At 32.9% G+C, this 19,430-nt stretch overlaps 2 protein-coding genes and 2 long non-coding RNA genes across 4 annotated transcripts; all 4 read right to left on the reverse strand.

The window, feature by feature from the left end:
• Window positions 1-1,919: 1,919 nt before the first annotated feature.
• Window positions 1,920-3,642, reverse strand: LOC134243656 (uncharacterized). The gene is made up of 4 exons (XM_062725896.1): window positions 3,497-3,642; window positions 3,317-3,410; window positions 3,012-3,136; window positions 1,920-2,155 (listed from the first exon to the last, which is right to left on the reverse strand). Exons 1-4 carry the CDS (start codon window positions 3,611-3,613, stop codon window positions 2,012-2,014), a joined length of 480 nt encoding a protein of 159 aa, XP_062581880.1. The 5' UTR covers window positions 3,614-3,642; the 3' UTR covers window positions 1,920-2,011.
• Window positions 3,643-3,656: 14 nt separating this feature from the next.
• On the reverse strand, window positions 3,657-8,411 carry LOC134243657 (uncharacterized). The gene is made up of 3 exons (XR_009987080.1): window positions 8,345-8,411; window positions 7,748-7,791; window positions 3,657-3,696 (listed from the first exon to the last, which is right to left on the reverse strand). It is a non-coding gene; the product is annotated as an uncharacterized LOC134243657 (long non-coding RNA).
• Window positions 8,412-10,186: 1,775 nt separating this feature from the next.
• Window positions 10,187-11,436, reverse strand: LOC134243658 (uncharacterized). Its single transcript, XR_009987081.1, has 3 exons — window positions 11,342-11,436; window positions 10,819-10,943; window positions 10,187-10,312 (listed from the first exon to the last, which is right to left on the reverse strand). It is a non-coding gene; the product is annotated as an uncharacterized LOC134243658 (long non-coding RNA).
• Window positions 11,437-17,348: 5,912 nt separating this feature from the next.
• On the reverse strand, window positions 17,349-17,999 carry LOC134243651 (uncharacterized). The gene has a single exon (XM_062725892.1). It carries the CDS (start codon window positions 17,997-17,999, stop codon window positions 17,349-17,351), a length of 651 nt encoding a protein of 216 aa, XP_062581876.1.
• Window positions 18,000-19,430: the final 1,431 nt, after the last annotated feature.

The raw sequence follows: 19,430 nt of genomic DNA on the forward strand, positions 1-19,430 counted from the left end.
TTGCTCCCGGCGTGTAATAATTACTTATTTAAAAATCATTTAAGAGAGTAATCCAAGGGAAGTAATTGCTTCAAAATGCAGAAAAAATTCATATTCACCTTTAAAATTCTTTTATGCATATCATTTGCCCACGAATTTTTATTTAAAATGTTTAATATAATAAAATGTTGACCTTTTTTCTATGCTTAATTTGTAAATGATTGTATTTTTTGTCTTAAGCATTTAAAAACAGCAAAATTTACCATATTTTGATATTTTCGAGTACCTAGCATGACCACTAACAAGTGTGAAATTAAAATTGAACCGTAAACATTGTTGTTTGAATCTCTAGCATTGGTTTACAAAAATTATACACAAATTTATTTATCTCCTTTCATTTCTGGACATCTTCATGAAAAGAGCAGATTTTCATGATTTACAGAAATGAGAAAGTCTGTATCCCGTTTCCATGGCAACGGTAAACCGAGGATATAATTCAAAAATACTTCTACATTTCACAATCAATCACACATTTGTTTATAATTATGACAGAAAAAAATTCAAATCCGTAAGTATGCGTTGCCAACCAATTTTGATAATTACGGAGAATTGGTCTTAAAATGCTTATGTACAGAGACTTTAGAGAATAACTTTAGCTCCTTGTAATATATAATTTTATTAACGTTATAAGCTCAGTAATATTGCTATACATTAATTAAGATCAAAAATTACTATTGTTAAAGTTCAACACTATTTTTTGATATTTACCAAATCATCATTACTAGACGAAAATAATCAAATCTGTGAATGAGTGCATGTCAAAAGTGGATTTATTTTCTTTGTTGCTATGGGGAATTTTCTGTTACTACGGTGATTAGTATATGCAAAATATTCCTGGATTCATGAAGAAGTCTCAGAAATAGGTTTTTACTTTAAAAATTGATTTTGGTATCCACCGTTAAGATTTAATTCCATAAATAACTGGCATATTTGACAATTTGTCTCTTTCTCTTAATCAAAACATCCATTTTTGTTGCTAGGCAACCGATTGTAAATATTAAAAAACACACGTTTTTGAATTTAAATTCCAAAAAGGATATTCCTCTGCCTTTATGTAAAATATACCATACTCTTGTATTGTGCAAGAAGTTTGAGATATATGGCCTTGAAAATTGCCCAAATTAACAAAAATGCTGAATCAGCAAAAAATGCAAAACATACTTATCTTCTATTGCCCGTAAAAGAAATATCTTAAAATAAAAATTGTATGTATTACCTGGTTTTATCACTTGAAATGTTTATCTCTATGAAAACATTATTTAAGAACCCCTCCGATAATATTCACATTCAATTTCAAGCCTCTAAGTTTAGCGATATATTTGTGCATAAACATGGAAAATTGACCGGTTGCTAGGGAAAATTTCTTTGGCCATGTTTCCATAGTAACCAGGACCCAAAATAATTTTCATTTTACATACGTGGTTCATAGGGTAAGAGAAACCTATGTGTGTAAAATCATCGAATTCTGAGAACCCTCATGATTCACCTTTTGTCTGATTCTTACAGAGACCTGTACTTAATTAGAAAAGTCTTCGAAACATGTTATAGTGTCGGAAAACTGACGAAGAAGCCTGGATGTTTTCTTAACTTTGATCATGCAGGTCGAATGGAATGTTTCCTGGGGATCTTGACGTTGTGCGACGTACATGTACAAATTGCAAAGACCTTAATTTATAATTAGTTCTGAAATAGCTCGACATACAAGGTTAGACTATTAAAGTAAAGTTAGAACCATTTCTATTTCACAATGAACCTCTAACTCACAAAATTAACTTTACATAAAGGTGTTAATTTTTTATACACAAAAATTGCGATAAGAATTTAAACAATATACAGTGTACATTGTAACACAATGCAATGAAAAGTTTTAGTATTGGTCATTCAAAAACTAAATTTTGGAAATCATGACTGCGAATTCATTTTAGTATTTGTAAGAGTAGTACACTCTGTTTTTAATTTCATTTTGCCATAGTTAAAGTTTAGTCCTTCTAATACACCTGGTTAGCTTTCCCTTTGGTCCTCTAAGCTTACTTTTTCTTAAGGAGCAAAATGAAAATCTGTCGTAACAACGAAAAGTGGGATCGGATTTTTCTGGAAGTTTCTTATCTCTGAAGCACTACAAAACAGATAAAAACAATGTTTATAGTCATTTGATAATTGAATGCTGTCTTTATTCTTAAATACGATATACTTCAATATGTACTGGTCAGTGCTTTGCAATTGAAAATCATTATTAACTGAATCACTCAGAAGTTGACCATTTTGTTGCTCATGTTGTGTGGTTCTTAGGAGTTTTGAGACTTAATGAATTCGAAAATGTGTTTAAACTAGTCCAATTGTGCTTCAGATATCTGGTAAAATGACTACCACAATAATTGATTTAATGCCCTGTTCACATGGAGAGTTTAATTCGAATTAAACGTAAAGTTACTGCGAATTAGCTTCGCTTAGCGTTCACACGGAGAATTTAATGCGAATTAGTTTAATTCGAATTAGTTTACTGCGCATTAAATTACTTCGCATTAGCTCCGTGTGAACGCTAAGACAAGCTAATTCGAATTAAATTTTGAGGCATGCGTAATGGCAAAATTAGGTCAAATGCCACATGTCCGTGGTCAGCTTGAAGTATTTGTGCTATTTTTGAGTGAAACTAAGGAAAATTGTGTTAATCACTGAAATGTGTACAGACACTGTAACATAAGGCCTATGTCAAATGCATCTGGTGACGTGATTTGCAAATGACGTCATAATAGCCTTACTGACGCCTGGCCGTAGAAGTAGAGTTTTGATTCGCATTAGTTTACTTCGCATTAGCTGTCGTGTGAACGGAATTTAATTCGCATTAGTTTGATTCGCATTAGTTTACTTCGCATTAATTTACTGCGAATTAAACTCGTCGTGTGAACAGGGCATAAATGTAGCATGTGTAGATGATTCAAAACAGAGCATGAACTATGACGTCATACAGGTACCTTATTCAAGTCTCTGCAGTTGTTCGTGTATTTGTTCTTCTTCAACCAACGCCTTTGAAAGAAGTTTAGATTTTTCCACTCCCGTGCACTGATTACGTATATACAGCCGTCAAGATCTTTGGATACTGAAGTGACCAGACGCAATATTTTTTTATTAATCGTTATGTAATTTTATTAGTACAGGAAGTAAAAACTCGTTTAATGACTTCATCAACTGGATGATATTTCTTTAATAAAAAACATCTCATTTTTAGATACAAATTTCAATACAGCGAAATCAAAAGTTTTACAAATACAGTTCATACCTGTGACAAAATATACCATGACTGGCTTTAAAAGTTCTTTTGTATCAATCAATGTGACTAAGGTCTTTTGGGAAAAATCGAAATTGGTCCCAGTCTGTAAATGTACGGTAGACTCACGAGTTGCATCATAATAACAAACAGGAGGATGAAAATGAAGAAAACGTAGAGACATATACTTACTTTAAATACCGTTGAGATATTGACGTCATATTTCTTGCCAGGACGACATGATGTGGTTTTTGGCGGGAGTCCTAGAGGACCGAAAACCTCCCGCTTTTTTCTATAGGGAGGATCCATAACCAGTAGTGGGACATGGAAGCCACCCCCGATCAGAGGAGGAACTGAACTCACTTCGTTTCTCACTGTTATTTTTAGAGATGCTTAAACATAAAACAAAGGAAAAATTAAGTATCGAACGATACATAAACATGCATGATCGATAAAAATGAACATGTACAATTTATCGTTAGGTCGGATGTTGACTGACGTTTTCATAAGAATTGTTTGAAACACATTTTTTTCTCACTGAATTCAATTTTACGTCTATCCGGTCATTACTAGGAAGTTGAACTAAGGGAGCACACAACGGTTGTGACCGCTAAACATGGGATGCCTACTCCTCAGTGGCACCTGATCCCATCAGTGTTTTCAGAGGTTTGTGTTTCGCTCTGCTCACAATTATAGTATTGGTTAATTTTGAGCATCGATATCGTTATCTTCACATTTGATTACAGTGTATAACTATGAAGCACGCAGTTAACTGAGGCCTGTTCAGCAGAGCGAACGTTATCTAGCGCTCGCCAAAATTACTATTGGAGGTATAAGGAATTTTGGCGAGCGCTAGAGAACGTTCGCTCTGCTGAACAGGCCTCTGGCCTCTATGAATTTTCCAGCATTTGAGATGCAATTATATAAACATGAGATGCAACTTTTTACTTCATAGGTCAATATGCTGAAATTTTTTTTTTCTGATTATAAATGTCTTTAAATACTAGTATAATGACTTTTAATGATTAACGTGTTGCACTGACATCAAGATAATTTTTGTAATTTTATGAAATCTTAAGCTTTCAACATCGTTTATAAGATAGGATATAACAAGGTTAGCTTTTTTAAAAAAGCTGAGTGTCAGCCACTGGAATACAGAAAGTTTCTCTCTTGTTTTGTAATGGTTTATGATTTGATCTATCCATCATGTTGTGTTCCTTAAATATAATAAATGCCATTGTAAGAAAAGTTAAATTCTTGTAATCGTTTTCTTATTTGTAACATAATGCCACATACATAATAAATAATAAAGCATAGAATAATTTTTTTAAAGAAAAATTATGAATTTATGAAAACCACCACAATATGAAATATTTGTAAAATGGAATGACCTTTGTTATGGCGTCCGTAAAAAATGAAAAAGGGGCAGGGGGTTAACTCTATACTTAATATATTTTAGTTTAGGAAAAATTCTGCGTGATCATTACAATGATCTTCAATAAATTCTCTTCGGCGCAGACATCAGAGAAAGTTCATCTTTTATCATGGTTGCGGCACTTTTCCTTTGAAATTCCCTGTACAATAACTGGAGATACACCAGCAGGGGGCGGAGCTCATTATACAGCAAAACTGTGCTGTTTAAATAATTTATTGTACAACTTTCACGTTCCAGTGAAAAACAAACATTGCATCATACATTATTCTAGTAACATTTTTGAAAATGTACAAAACAGCTTTTTAAAATTGTTATAGGTATGGAAAAAATATTAATTTGAAATTTCCTTTCAAATAAAAATATTCAAATTACAAAATTACATCCATCTTGGACAGTTGTATACTTGTACACAAGTTTCTAATAAATTAAATGAAAAGCTGCAATTATTGAAATAAGGAAATGCCCCACCACTGCTCAAGTTGGTAATATCACTCCAAGCGCTCTGCATGATTTTCAGGGCCACATTCACGCTCGATAGGAATACTCGTTTTTTCTTCACCGCTAAGCGTTGTCCCGGGGGGGGGTGTCTAAACACAAAAACTACGAACTCTACAAGCGATATCTGCATTTGAACTTTTGAATGCCCGGGCCCCATCTTCAATCTGTGCTCTGTCTAGTCCATAATGTTTTGCTTATCAATTCCACTCTGGCATAATGAAATTCCCCTTAAGTCCCGCACGATCACATATTATGTTCATCATAGATTTCAGTTTGTTAACGCCGACAGTCTGAATGCCGTACCGTGGTGGTGACCCACCTAGCGACCGTCTGTAGAACAGACCTTAATTTCCAAAGGCCACTACGTAAAGTTTGAAGAAAATCCTCCATTTAAAGCTACCCTACAACATTAAAATTCCAAATAAAATATCTAATATAAATTATGAAATGCGACAGGCATATTTTTCATGTGATCTCTGTACAATAGTTATACCAGGGAGTCATCAAATCTAAGTATACATTTAAATAAATAACGAGATGAAAAGGGGACATAACATAAACAAAGGGGGGGGGGGCATAACGAGATGTAGGGGCGGATCGAATGATCTCTATACAGTAATAAAAGACAATATACTTGTAAGCAATAATTTTATAATCAGAATTTAACTTACCGGGCTGGCAGTAATGCCTTATTAGTTTGTTGTAAAGCTCCTTATGCGTTTTGGTAGATCTTCCAGTAAACTCGATGTATTTTCCTGCTTCACCATCATTACAAGCGTCCATATCTTGTGACTGTCAGTCGCGCTATGCACAATTTGCGCGGGGCAACGGGAAAGATTTTTCACGTGATTGGAAAATTGAATTTAATTGGAGTTTGGATGTTTAATAATGAATAATCATTTTAGAAAATCACGTGTTCAAATGTAAACTTTTTAATTGGACCATGATACAAGACAGTTATTGAATATTTATTTTGGTGTATCCTGAGTTATTTGGGCGAAGGGCGGAGACTCGTGCTTCGCACTCGTCACCGCCCTTCGGCCAAATAACACAGGATACACCAAAATAAATATACAATAACTATTACTTATACCGGTAAATGAACAAAAGCAACCATGGCGACTAAGATCACGTAAAATTCTATAAAAATGATATAGATTATGATGAATAAAAGGAAGGTAGACTTTGTGTTAGTTTGTTTTTAAATATTATTAAATAGGTTTTCATTTGTGCATTTCGAGGCAATGCATGGTGGGGGGGGGGGGGGGGGGGCATGCTGCATGCATATTTAATTCCATTTCTAAGTTTGAGCATCCATTTTAGTGTTATTAGGAAAGAAAAGAATTGCTTCCAAAAAAGTAATGAACGCCACAGAAAACAATTTAAAATGGAAATTCAAAATATGTTTATACATGTACACACAATGTCTTTGATGATGTCTACCGTCATAGCAAAGCTATAGCTTAAAAAACTGAAATCCATCTCCCCCCTCTCTCCTTTCATGGGGGGGGGGGGGGTTGACCCTGTCTATAAATCAGCACAGTTCTCTCAGGCTATCGCACTTCCACTGTGGTCAATTTCTCACATGTGGGCGCGGTTCGCGTGCACAAGCGGCACTTACATGTCTATCATCATGTAAATTATAAGAATTTTTAAATGTCTCACAGTGGTCTTAGAACTGATGTTTTCATAACTTCCATCATTAGAGTGAAAAGAAATTGATCTTTCTTTTTTATTTTTTTTTTTTTTTTACTATTTTGGGACCTTTGTGGCAAGTGGATTGTTGTGTGAATTCCGACCCGTACATGTCTTATGCAAGGTATTGAATATTGATCGAGGGAGTCTTGCATCAGGCATCCAGAAGAAATGTAAATCTTCGGCTTCCAATGGCGATTGAGGGAATAAATGTACTTATCTTCTATTAGAAGCAATGAAATATTTTCATAGTATCATTTAATACTGACAAATATCCCATCTAGAAGCTGAACAGTCTATGTCATGAATTTTCGTCCAGAACTACGAAGAACAATGCAGTCTATAAATAGATCGAGGTCGTGAGTGTGCGTGAAGAAGCACGCCCTCTGGTTGGAGAAAATTGTGCAAAACTTTTTCCCAGAATTCCGTTTAACGCAAGCGCACTTGCAGTTTCATCCTAACGTAACTAGTCAGCCCGGGGGCTGACTAATTAGGGCTTAATTCAAGAGCATATATAGATTTCTAAAAACAACTTACATGTATATCATGATTTAAAAATATATTGATTATTTATTCCGTATTTCTACTAATTTTCGCGAGATTAAGATTTCAGTGTATATTTCTAGTCGTTTGTTTACCAATTCCTTCTCATGGCCAGCATGACTTTGCTAAATTAAAAGCTACAAATCAATAATTATAAATATTTTCCAAGGATTTGTAATTAAGTCATCCATGCATTCTTTAAACTATTTAAAATTATCTGAGATGTACATCAAGTTTCAAATCATTTTTCGAATTAAAAAAGAACAACTTACCTGTACCTTCTTTACAGATTTCTTCTTGTATATGCTCCATTAAACTGATTTTAAACATTATGATTGTTAAATACCTTTTAAAAACGAATGTAATCTATCGGCATAGAAAATAAATAATTTTATTTTAGACAAACTCATCAATTCATTTCTCATTACAGAATTAGACCTTACTGCCAATTTTTATAATGATAGAAGAGATGAAATAAAATATCTGCATGAACCTTCATCATTGGAAATCTTCACAACACCAATTTTTTGCACCTTGTTTGGACTTAAAAATCCATTCATCATTAAATTATGAATATATGTTTGTGCTTTTCAATTTTCTTTGAATTTCCGAGTAAATGTTGCAAAATAATTCTATGTCATTTATATTAGACTGAAATTATATCATTTAATATTTTCCGTCAAATGAGATCCAATATTTACAGAGATCATTTTGAACACCTTTTTTTTCAGATTGATAGAAATTAAATAATTTTAATGAATATACAATGAGGTTTTATTTTAAACAAAAATAATACTTATCATACAAAAGGTGAGATATTTTTTAATTTAATCTTCATTATGGTTGGAAAGACGTTAAAAAATACTTACATAGAGAAATATCCAAAATATGCAAATTCAATGACGAAAAATAATGCCGTTTTCATTTTTTTGCTTTGGAAATGCTTAATATCTCAACATTAACTATAAACAAACGGACGGCTTTTATGTCACTTATGAAGAAGTTGTGACTGAGTTTAACATCATTCACAGATTGCCAGCACATACTCTTACAGAATTTATTTTTCATTAAGACGAGATACTAAATCCGCATGTAAATAATAAAACCCTTGCAACTTCAGAAAATGTTCTTTGTAACAATGGTGTTGCCAACAGTTGGTGACAGATAACAATAAAATGAGAAATGTATTCACATAATGTTGTCCTATGCATGATAGATGGACCAAAAAAATTCAAAGGAATCCTTGAACCGCATAATTATAATCAGCCAGTTTTCAACTGGTTGCATGTTTAAAGTAAAGATGTTTTGTGAGATCGAATTTTACTGGATTTTGTATGAATCTGGATTATTTACATTGCAGAACGTAAATGAATAATCTAACAAAAATTTTGGTGACAGATGGACAATCGTCATTTAGGATTATACGTGAATACCAAGAGTAAAATTCTGGATTCATATAAAAAAAATATTGTGATTAGAAATCGAAGCTTTTCTGATAACATTTACTTCACATAGTACTTGACATGTATCATATATTAATGCACACTACAAATGCTGAACTTTCAGACTGTCTTGCAATCTTATTTCAAACAATCGACGTAAGCCGACATTAAAACGTGGTTAGCAACTGTTCCTGCGCCATGTGCTTGGCACTTTAAAGTGAAAGTTGCGGGTCCTTCGGATGAGACCTTATATAAAAACCGAGGCCCTGTGTCAGCGACAGGCCTTGGTACGATAAAAATCCCTCACTGCTCAATGGCCCTAAGTGCCGCGTAAAGGTCAAAATTTGAAACTCCTCACCGATATATGGTGATGTCTATACATAAGTGAAAAATTCGCGAACGGACTTAAAACAACATTAAATCAATCAATCAAATAATCGATTAATCCTAAGTTACAAGAAAAAGTATTCTCACATTCTCACAAAGGTCACATGGAAATAAACGTTGCTTTTTGTAAAGTGTTTTCAACAGTGATCATGCTAAATAATACATCAACTTCACAAATGGTAAAAATGAGCTGTATATTGGCACAAAAGAATGTTACAGGTTAAGAGCATGGATGACAAAATTGGACTTTTGACATTTTTCAAAAGCTTAGTTATATATGTTCAAAATAGAAAATCCATATTTTTTACAGTTCTTAATATATAGCTTATGACAAGTGGTCAACAAGAAACACTGAGAGGCGAGGTTATCGTTCCGCTCCGCTCTGCAAAAGACACAAACTAAGGAAGTTTACGAGATTGCATAATCTGTAAACAAAGTCAAATGGACTGTTTCTTGCGGATTTGATTGATTGATTGTATATTGTTTAACGTCCTTCTCGAGAATTTGGGATTTGAGCATTGTATGAATGAAGTACATACTAGTTTTGCAAAGACACAAGTTCATGAATTGAAAGACTATAAAGCAACGATTGTAGACAGTAAATACAAATGCAGAACCTTTATTAATCCATGTATATCTTTCACAATGGAACCACAAAATTATATACACTGTATCTCTCCAAAGCTGGAAAACTTTATTAGTTCACTAAAAGTTCCTCGAAATCAATTTAATAGTACTCAAAGTTTGGGAATTAAACACGAGTATGAGTGTTTTTAGAAGGAGGATCATTTCGGAGACAAAAAGAACTGCGTGATCTTTCTTGTGTATTATAAACAGATTTTATTTTTATTAAGGTCTTATAATATTTTTTAACAATCTAGTTCTTTTAATACATCTGTTTAAATCTCTCTTTTTTCCTACCAGCTTTCTGTCACTTGAGGAACAGAACGAAAATCTGTCGTAACACTCGAAAGTGGGATCAGATTCCTCGGGGATATCTTTGAAGCACTGAAAAACAGAAAAAACAGTCTTTAAGTTAATCGACTGATTTGATTGTATATATGCTGTTCATGTCCCATTCGAGATTTTTTTTTCACCCATCAGAGGCATTGCGATATACCCGTGAAGGACTCCAATTTACGTGCGCTGATTACAAATATGCAACCAACAATATTTATGGTTACTTAATTGAATCGGCACTCAAGTGATCAGATATCTTTATCGTACCAACGCCTGCCGTAACACAGGGTTTCGGTCTTTTTAAGCCCCATCCGAGAGATCTAGAACTTTCACTTCAAAGTGTTGAAATCTGGGAGAAGCAACAATTGCTATTTATTTTTTATAGTCAGTCACAGCCGGGGTTTAAACCTACAAGCTTCCGATCACGAAACTAGCAACATCAATTTAGTTACCGTGATGGTTTAAGTCAATTGCCAAGTGAAAGGGAACTACTTTCACAATAAGCCACAAAGATGATTTGAAATTAAGAGGATGAAAAATAATAATATTTGTACCCTGTTTAAGTCTCCGCAATTGTTGGCATATATATTGTTCTTCAGCCAACCCCTTTGAAAGTCGTTAAGGTTCTTCCATTCCCGTGCACTGACAATGTATATGCAGCCGTCAAGATCCTTTGATACTGAAGTGACAGGACATAATTATATAATTTCGATGAAACTAATCTTTTATGGATGTTTTATTATTTTGCAAAGAGTCAGTTCAAGCTTAAAATTGACCACAGTACCACGATAATAGTAATCGTTTATTAGAATGGACTTTGATATTGAATACTGTTTGTTATCTCCATATCCTTCTTAATAGAAATAAATTATATGGCAAGGTAAAACATGTTTCATTTCACTTAATATAATTTTTAAAAAGTTGCACAAAATTAGAGCAAAATTTTGCATATATCAAATAATACTATTTTTAGAGTCAGTTTCAACATGTTCAACATGTTCAGATATACTAGAAACAAAGTCATGATGACATAACAAAATCAACGCAAACACTTAGATTGAAACAGTTCATATATACCCGTGACAAAATATTCTACGTTCGGCTTTAAAAGTTCCTTTGCATCAATCACTGTGATTAAGGTTTTATTGGAAAAAGCAGCATTTGTTCCACTCTGAAATGTAGGGAAATATACTTACAACATCTGCATATTGCAATTTTAAAGCTTTACTTGTTTTTTTTTTTTTAGATACCAGTACTTTGTGTAGTTATATAGATAGAAATCTTGCTTTGTTTAATAGATAGGGTGATATTCTCATGTTTTGTTCTTTGATTTATTTAGATATATAAAAGTGTCCTAAAATATAACTATAATATTCGACGGTCTAATTCGAGAACTTTAAATTTTAAAGAATTATATTAATCTCCTCAGATGTAGAATGCTTAAAAAGTCGTTCAATAAAGTTGCTATGGAGGTCATTAGAACAGAGTCAAGATTAATTAATGCTCATGGTCAAACCATGGCTTTTGATGTGACCAAAATGATGTAAAACAGACATTTTGTCATTTATTCTATGCAGTAATCCTGGTTGGGTTGTTAAAAAGCTAAATAAAAATTTTGCTGAGGAAATCGTTTAAATTATCCATGAATTATTCTGTTATTTTTGTCTTTTTTCTTTCAAATACAGAAACCTCTGGTTTAAATAATATGCTACTGAAACAATAACACAACAGAAGGATGAAAATGAGGAACACGTGGAAAGACGTACTTACTTTAAATACATTTGAGATATTGACATCGTATTTCTTGCCGGGCCGACATGATGTAGTTTGTGGTGGAGGTCCTAGAGGACCGAAAACCTCCCGCTTTTTTCTATGGGGCGGATCCATAACCAGTAAAGGGGCACGGAAACCACCCCCAATCATTGGAGGAAGAAGACGCACTTCATTTCTCACTGTTATACTTAAAGTTGCTAAAATATAGAATTAAAAATGAAATAATAGCAATAAATTCTAGTGTGGATAAAACAATCTTGTCAGCAAAAACGGCTAGAATTTGACTGACTTTTTAGACAAATTGTTGGGTCATAATTTCCGGTTTCCAGTTTCCTCAACCATGACTAGGAACCTGAAGAATCACATTTGGTTAACTTGCCGAGAAGGGATTCTTTTTCTTCTATGGCTCCTGATTACGTGTCTGATTAAAGGTCCCTTTTGCATCTACGCACCATTTTCATTGTTGAAATAGCTTTCTCAGCTTGATTATTGTACATTAAAATTTCATAACAAAGTAAAGACTGAGTTGATCAATATGTTATAATTTTTTTCTCACATATTTATTATTTTTTAAGTCTGACATATTTTTGATTGAAAAGGTAAAGACAGCATTGATCGATCTACAGAAATCTACAATTACAATTCTAGGAACAGGGCACATATTCGGAACCCCAGATTCATGTATAGCTTGCATATGTACCTACAGATGTAGAAATATTAGGTATCTCATGTTGACAGGTCACCCCCGCCACAAACCAATTGTTTTGACTAGGTTAAAAGAGCAACACGTATTTAAAGAAAAGCCAAATTGGTATGAAACAAGTCAGTCATATAACGACTGAATGATACGTTAAAAAGGAAGAATTTACTTACAGTGCCATTACAGTATCGACAATAGAATTTACGAAGTGTTGACTTTAAACAAGAAGTTGAAATCCTAGTAGCATCAACTTATCTGTCAGTAGCTTTCCTCGATTTAAAAATTGATCGTACTTAGAGCATGCTCTTGAGTATCAAATAAATGAGGAGAGGTAAAAATACCACATGCAGTATGTGATGGCCGAATTAATACATAATTGCTACATTGTTGCTATATAAGCAAGGAACGTATACAGTGGAAAAGCTGAAGTTGTCTCCTTTTTAAATTGAATAATTAGTTCTCTTATCATCTTTAATTAGTAAAAATCAAAATATGAAACAATATTGGCAGACTTTGTGGGGTTTTTTTTCGAAATTTGATTTTTATCACACGTTATCGTTCTTCGTTGGGACTTCCTTATTGTCCATAGTCAATTTAAAAATAGAATACTAGTATATGAAACGGAGATTGCAGACTTTGTAGTTTATTTCAGCTCTACTGGGATATATCGAGTCAACATATGAATTGAAGTAGTTATCGTTGATCAAAACAATGTTGACGATATATCTGAAAGTGGAGTTGAATATCTCAGGAAGTGTTTTACTCTTTTCTGATGAAGAAGTTTTTAGTTTTGTTTCATATGAAATCAGGTCGGCTAATGAAAGAATACAATAAGTGCCCCTCAGAATTAATTCCAAAAGTTTGATATAGGTATTTCTTTATTTCCATATTCATTTTATCATAAATCTGTATATTCATTAAACTTTACTCTAGCTTATCAGCAATGAAGTTTCAAATAATATCTGTAAAACAACTTACCCGTTCCCTCTTTACAGATTTCTCCTTGAATATGTTCCATCGATCTAAAGTTACACAACAAATGTAAAATAATAATTAAATATAGACAGAGAAGATACTTTGTTGATAGTTATACAACCAACTCAAATCCACCAATTTAAAATATCTTTCACACAGCAATATTGAATCCATGCTATTTCCATGAGAAACTAAAAAGCTTTTGATATGTATATGCAATTCATACAAAAAATGAAATACACATTCATAGACTATCCTCGTAAAAAATCACAGACCTTATCGCACAATCGGTTTACATTCATTTGACATTTGACAGAATATAGCATAAGGTTTTTTGACGTTTTATAGTTACTTATTAAATATTGTTTGTGTACTTGAAAAAAGCGGGCTTCATATTCTAGCGGTTTTGGCGGGAACAACGATGCGCTAATTTTAGAATACCGCTAATAAATCTTTTTACACAATACAAGCCACTGACTTGTGTAGCGCCAATTCATGATTACGCTTACAACTCCATGTACATCGATTGCGCTTAATTTAGAATACGTAATAAGTACGAAAATACGAATTTTTGAGTAATCAAATTTTCCAATTATAAAAACGTATTTATCACGTTAAATGAAGATAATTTTATTTGTTACCCATTTTTTAAAAAATACTTCTGTTTGGGCTTTTCATTTAATAATTTTTTTTTTTCATTTTAAGATTTTAAGATTGAGGATAGCTATTGATATTGATTGAATATTCAAATAAACTTTATCTTGTATATTTTCTTTAATCTTCATTAAGTGATGTTTTATGCTTGAAAGATGTAAAAATAGAAGTACTTACATTGAGAAATACCCAAGATATGCAAACTCTATCAAGAAAAATAAAACCGTTTTCATTTTTTTGTTAATTGCTTTTGAAAAGCAAGATACCAATATATTTAATTCACAAACGGGCGGCCTGACTGTGTCGTCAATACTGAAGCTTCGACTGTTAAAGCAACATCCACAGACAAAATGAACATACTTTTGCAAGGGGAATATATTTCCTTTTATACAAGACGCTTCATTCGTCTATAATAAAAGATGCTTCACGTAAAAAAAATATCTTCTGGAGCAATTGTGTTGCCAACAGTTGGCGTAATATCACAATAAAGAAGGAATTAAGTTTTAATTTTATTTTGTCCCATGTGTGAGAGAAAAGACAAAAACTTCCAAAGGAATCCTTGAACCCAAATAATTAAGATAAGCTGGTTTTCAATTGATTGCATCCTTAAAGTAAAAATGTAATGTTCGATAAAAAAAAATCTAGATTTTGTATGAGTTTGGATTAATTTTACTGCGGAAGCGTAATAATATAATAAATCTAACATTATAGTTTGAGTGACATATGGTGTTCAATATTTGAATACAGGAAACGCAAGAGAGAAGAGTTTCAACTCACAACTACAAAATTTTGCAAGAACCTTTTAATTCTTGAAAGTAATCAATGCAACTGTATTTTTTCAACCTATGTTCACTTTCTTTAATTTATTAAAAGTTAAACCTTCTACCATTACAAATCAATAAGCAATATTAAAAACATAAAGATGGTTTACACTACTCTTGCAGTTGAACATTCGAATTTTGATATTTTATTCTATCTTTAAATATTCCTACAATTACAAAACACATGCATGATATAGAAAATAAGCGAATACAATATATAGCTTTCGTTTTGTTATTCATATTCTGGCTTCGTAGTCAACTTGCTTCAGTCAAAATTAATATTAAGCATTCGATATGATTGATGATGGCCTTGTCAACAAATACAGACTATCGTCGAATTTTGCCTGGCGTTTAAATATAAATTGTTCAGATATTTTTTTCATAGTGAATTGTTTACAGATTTTCTTTCGTTCACCTAATTTTGTCCAGGAGCACATGGCCGTGTGACCGATCAAGGTGGTTGGTAACTTTTTTATGACTCTTGATCCATTGCATCTTTGCTCTCAGTTGGCATTGTTTAAAAATTTTGTTTTAATAGTTTTGAGCTTGATTGCTATTCGTGTGTGCATCTTTCTTTGAACATTTGAATATAAAAGAAGTTCATGGGCCACAATGCTCACATGGGGTCATGTTGTTCTTCACCACTTTCCCCTTTGTCGTTCCTATTGTGCGCCAAACCTGCCTCAGGGGTCATGATTTGAAAAATTGAAATCTACTTTACTAAAGGATGTTCCATATAAGTTTCATCATTTCTGTCCCAGTGATTCTTGAGAAAACATTTTAAAGACATTTCCTGTATGTTTCAATGTAAAACTTTGACTCCTTATTGTGGCACCGCAATACCACTGGAGGACATGATTTAAAGAATATAGAATTTACACTTTCCCAGGCTTCTTTCACGTACGAGTATGTTTCAGCTCTTCTGGCCCAGTGCTTCTAGAGAATGAATTTTTACTATTCATTTCAATGTAAAACTTTGATTCACTATTGTGACCCCATGTCACGTTTGAACATTTCAAAATCTTCACTATCCCAGAATGCTTGCACATAAGTTTTGGCTTTCCTGGTCAAGTTGTTCTTGGGATTATTTTTTAATGACCTCACCTTCTTTTTTTGTCTTTTCTGGATTATCTCCCATTGTGGTGGGGCTTGGCCCTTTATTTTTACATTTTAAGCTCTCCTTAACCCATGAATACTTGATACCATTGGTCCAATGTTTTTGAGAAGATGTTGAAAATGTTAAAAGTTTTCAGGTCAAGACGGACGGAGTGGTTGACAAAGGACAACGGGTGACCAGAAATCGCACTTAAGATTGAAACACAGGTGAGCTAAAAATAAATAATAGTTGATAGTCGAAAAATAGTTATATGATTATTCTTATCCCAATCTTATACAAATGGAGTTTTAGTTTGACAAAAGATTGACCGTATTTAACAAAACCCTCCGACATGCTCGATTTCTTAAAAGGGGAATTTCTTCAGAGAGATTTCAGTCTCTGACAATTAAAGCTATGCAATGTCAGAAACTGTCCTTTTGAACAATGCTGTCACCAACACGTTTGTGTAATCAGCACCAAGTAACTAGAATAAGCCATTTGTGAGAGTAAGAAAAAATATTGCTAAAGAACTCCTTGAATAAAATACAGGAAGTTTAAATGAACAAGTTACCATGCCTGAAAAGGGAAAACCCATTGTTTGATCAAAAACTCAGCAGAAATTTCTTATAGTAAAAAATTTACATTACAAACGATACAATTCTTAAGTCATCTTTGGTAGACAATATAGGTTTTGCAAACATATCATTGAGAGCGTAAAGTCTGTCTCCAGACGAGGCAACAATGCACATCTATGTTTTTTTTTTACATCTACTGATTTTGTTTGTTTGCTTGTTTAACTTCCCTCTCAAGATTTTGTCATTCATATTAACACTATTTAAAAACTTGATATTCACTTTCTTCTCATTTAAAATAATTACAAACCAAACATATCAACCAATTTTTCTTAATTCATCAGTTAATTTGTTTTTAGCTCACCAGATGTTGGACAAACAAAACAAGTCGATGTCGAAATTCCTATAATAAAAACATTCATTCTACTCCAAATATTTGAATATTTTTACGTAACCAGTCATTTCCTCTGTTATACAAACTCTGTCTTCTTTGTCAACTTTTAAACCCCATGGGCCAGAAATACCCTCCTTTGCTTACAAGCAAGTATTTTATAAGATTACCATCAACGTCAAGTAAATGAACCAAATTGTTAATAGAGTCCGAAGCAGCAATGTTTCCTAGACTGTCAGTATCTAGTTCGGTAGGTTCAAAATCTTCTTTATTTTCATAAAAGCCCCCACCACTGTAGGCAAATCTAAAGAGGCCAGTTCTATTAACATCGACAATAGAATTCTTGTATACATCTGATACGCAAATATCCTGGTTGATATTTTCAGAAATACAAATAGGTCTGCTATACAAGTGTTTTCCTTCATTGTCTTTCATTATTTCCTGCAGTGTTACTCCCTTATAGCTCATTCGCAAAACCTTTCCACGGTCACTAGCATCTGTGGTTTGCCATGGTAGAAAAGCAGCGCACAAGAGAATGTGACCGCTTCGACTGATGCATAGTCCCATCTGATACCAATCCAATTTCATTGCTGCTTCTTCTTGCAAATCTTTGGATAATTTTTTTACCATTTTATTCTCTAAATCACTGAAAAATATGTTTCCGTCTTCTAACTCAATAAGACCTGAGGGCCGCCCTAGTTTTGTGAGAGTCTTGACAGTGGCCTTTTCATTACCATGTATGTCTACTTTCATTAGGATAAACCTCGATATTTTTTTAGTGAGATTTACTTAACACAGCCCTCTTTTCATTTAATTCATAGGCGTGATCCTGGAAATAAATGAATTATTTTAGTCTAATTTGGTTGTTACAGGGGTTGTTTTTTTTCTTATTAATACAAGGCTTTGCATTAACGTCTAAAACAATCTTTGTTTTAATAATTGAATTTCTTGTATGATATCATAAAAATCTTTTTAAATATGTAGGGTTGTTTTCAAACAGTCAAAAATAAATCAATTAATTGGAAAAAAAAAACCTTTTACAACTTATTTTAAAATTATCTCAAAATCACCAACACAGGTAAGGTTTGACACCTGGGGTATTTCACTGTGTATTAAATCACTTCCTGTGTATAGGGATTATGAGTCAGATGACCACAGGTAGACTGCTAGCCCCCGAGATATTCATACCTGTACAAAAGAAGCCCCTCCCTGGCCTGGAATTTACCACCCGGTAAAAAATCTCTGCCTTTAATTGCATTTACAAAAGGATTATCGAAGTAAACTGTATTTTCAAGCCCTTTTCTTTAAACGCATTTAAATTTGAACATTTTTATTTGAGTAATTATTACGCATATAAAAATATTTCAGCATTACCAGTAGTACAACTGAAAAAATAATCATTATTATAATTCTAACAAATCTATGGAATATTTACATATACATACATCATTTTAATTATAAATAATAAAATTTCTAAATCTCAATCTTTAAAACGTTCAGATCCTGAAGGAAATTCAGTATTCAGGCCTCTCAATAAAAATTTTGATTCAAAGAGAAACAAGTTTTAGATTGCTTTTAATATATAACGAACTGGTTAAGAACAAGGAAATTAATTTTCGCTGCTTAAAAGTGCTGTGCTTTTAGATACAACTAGAACAATTTTCAGTTCAGTTCTCTGTATTCGCACAAACCAAAATATTGGTACATAGGGTATATAAATGACATATACCATTTCAAAAAACTGATCAGAGGTGCAAAATATTTATATATAATACAAAATATGGTACACTATACATTCTCAGGCGAGTTCATGCAAACCCAATATTAATTTTTCAAACTCTGATTCACTAATTCATTTCCTTACTTTAACACAGCAGAGAATACAACCACTCATATAGCACCAACGGAAAAGATAATAAAATTCTTCAACAATTCAATAGGCCTTTAGGATGCTTTCGAATAGTCTGCGCTTTTGAAAGTAGTTCGATTACATATGCGTTCAGTAGTGTATGTGCACAGATTGCTCTATCGCGATTATACCCTAATTAGATAAATGTCTTATTCTTCTTTCATTTTAATTTTCAAACAAAAGTATTAATTAATATTTTCAAAGACTGATATGCTTCAAATTTGTGATTAGGTATCGTCTCTCACTGAGATTATTTTGTTTATTGGAGGCATCGA

The sequence above is a fragment of the Saccostrea cucullata genome, unplaced genomic scaffold, assembly GCF_032062105.1.
Source record: "Saccostrea cucullata isolate Sc308-1 unplaced genomic scaffold, CSIRO_AGI_Scuc_v1 ctg3525, whole genome shotgun sequence".
In the NCBI taxonomy this organism is placed as follows: Eukaryota; Metazoa; Mollusca; class Bivalvia; order Ostreida; family Ostreidae; genus Saccostrea; species Saccostrea cuccullata.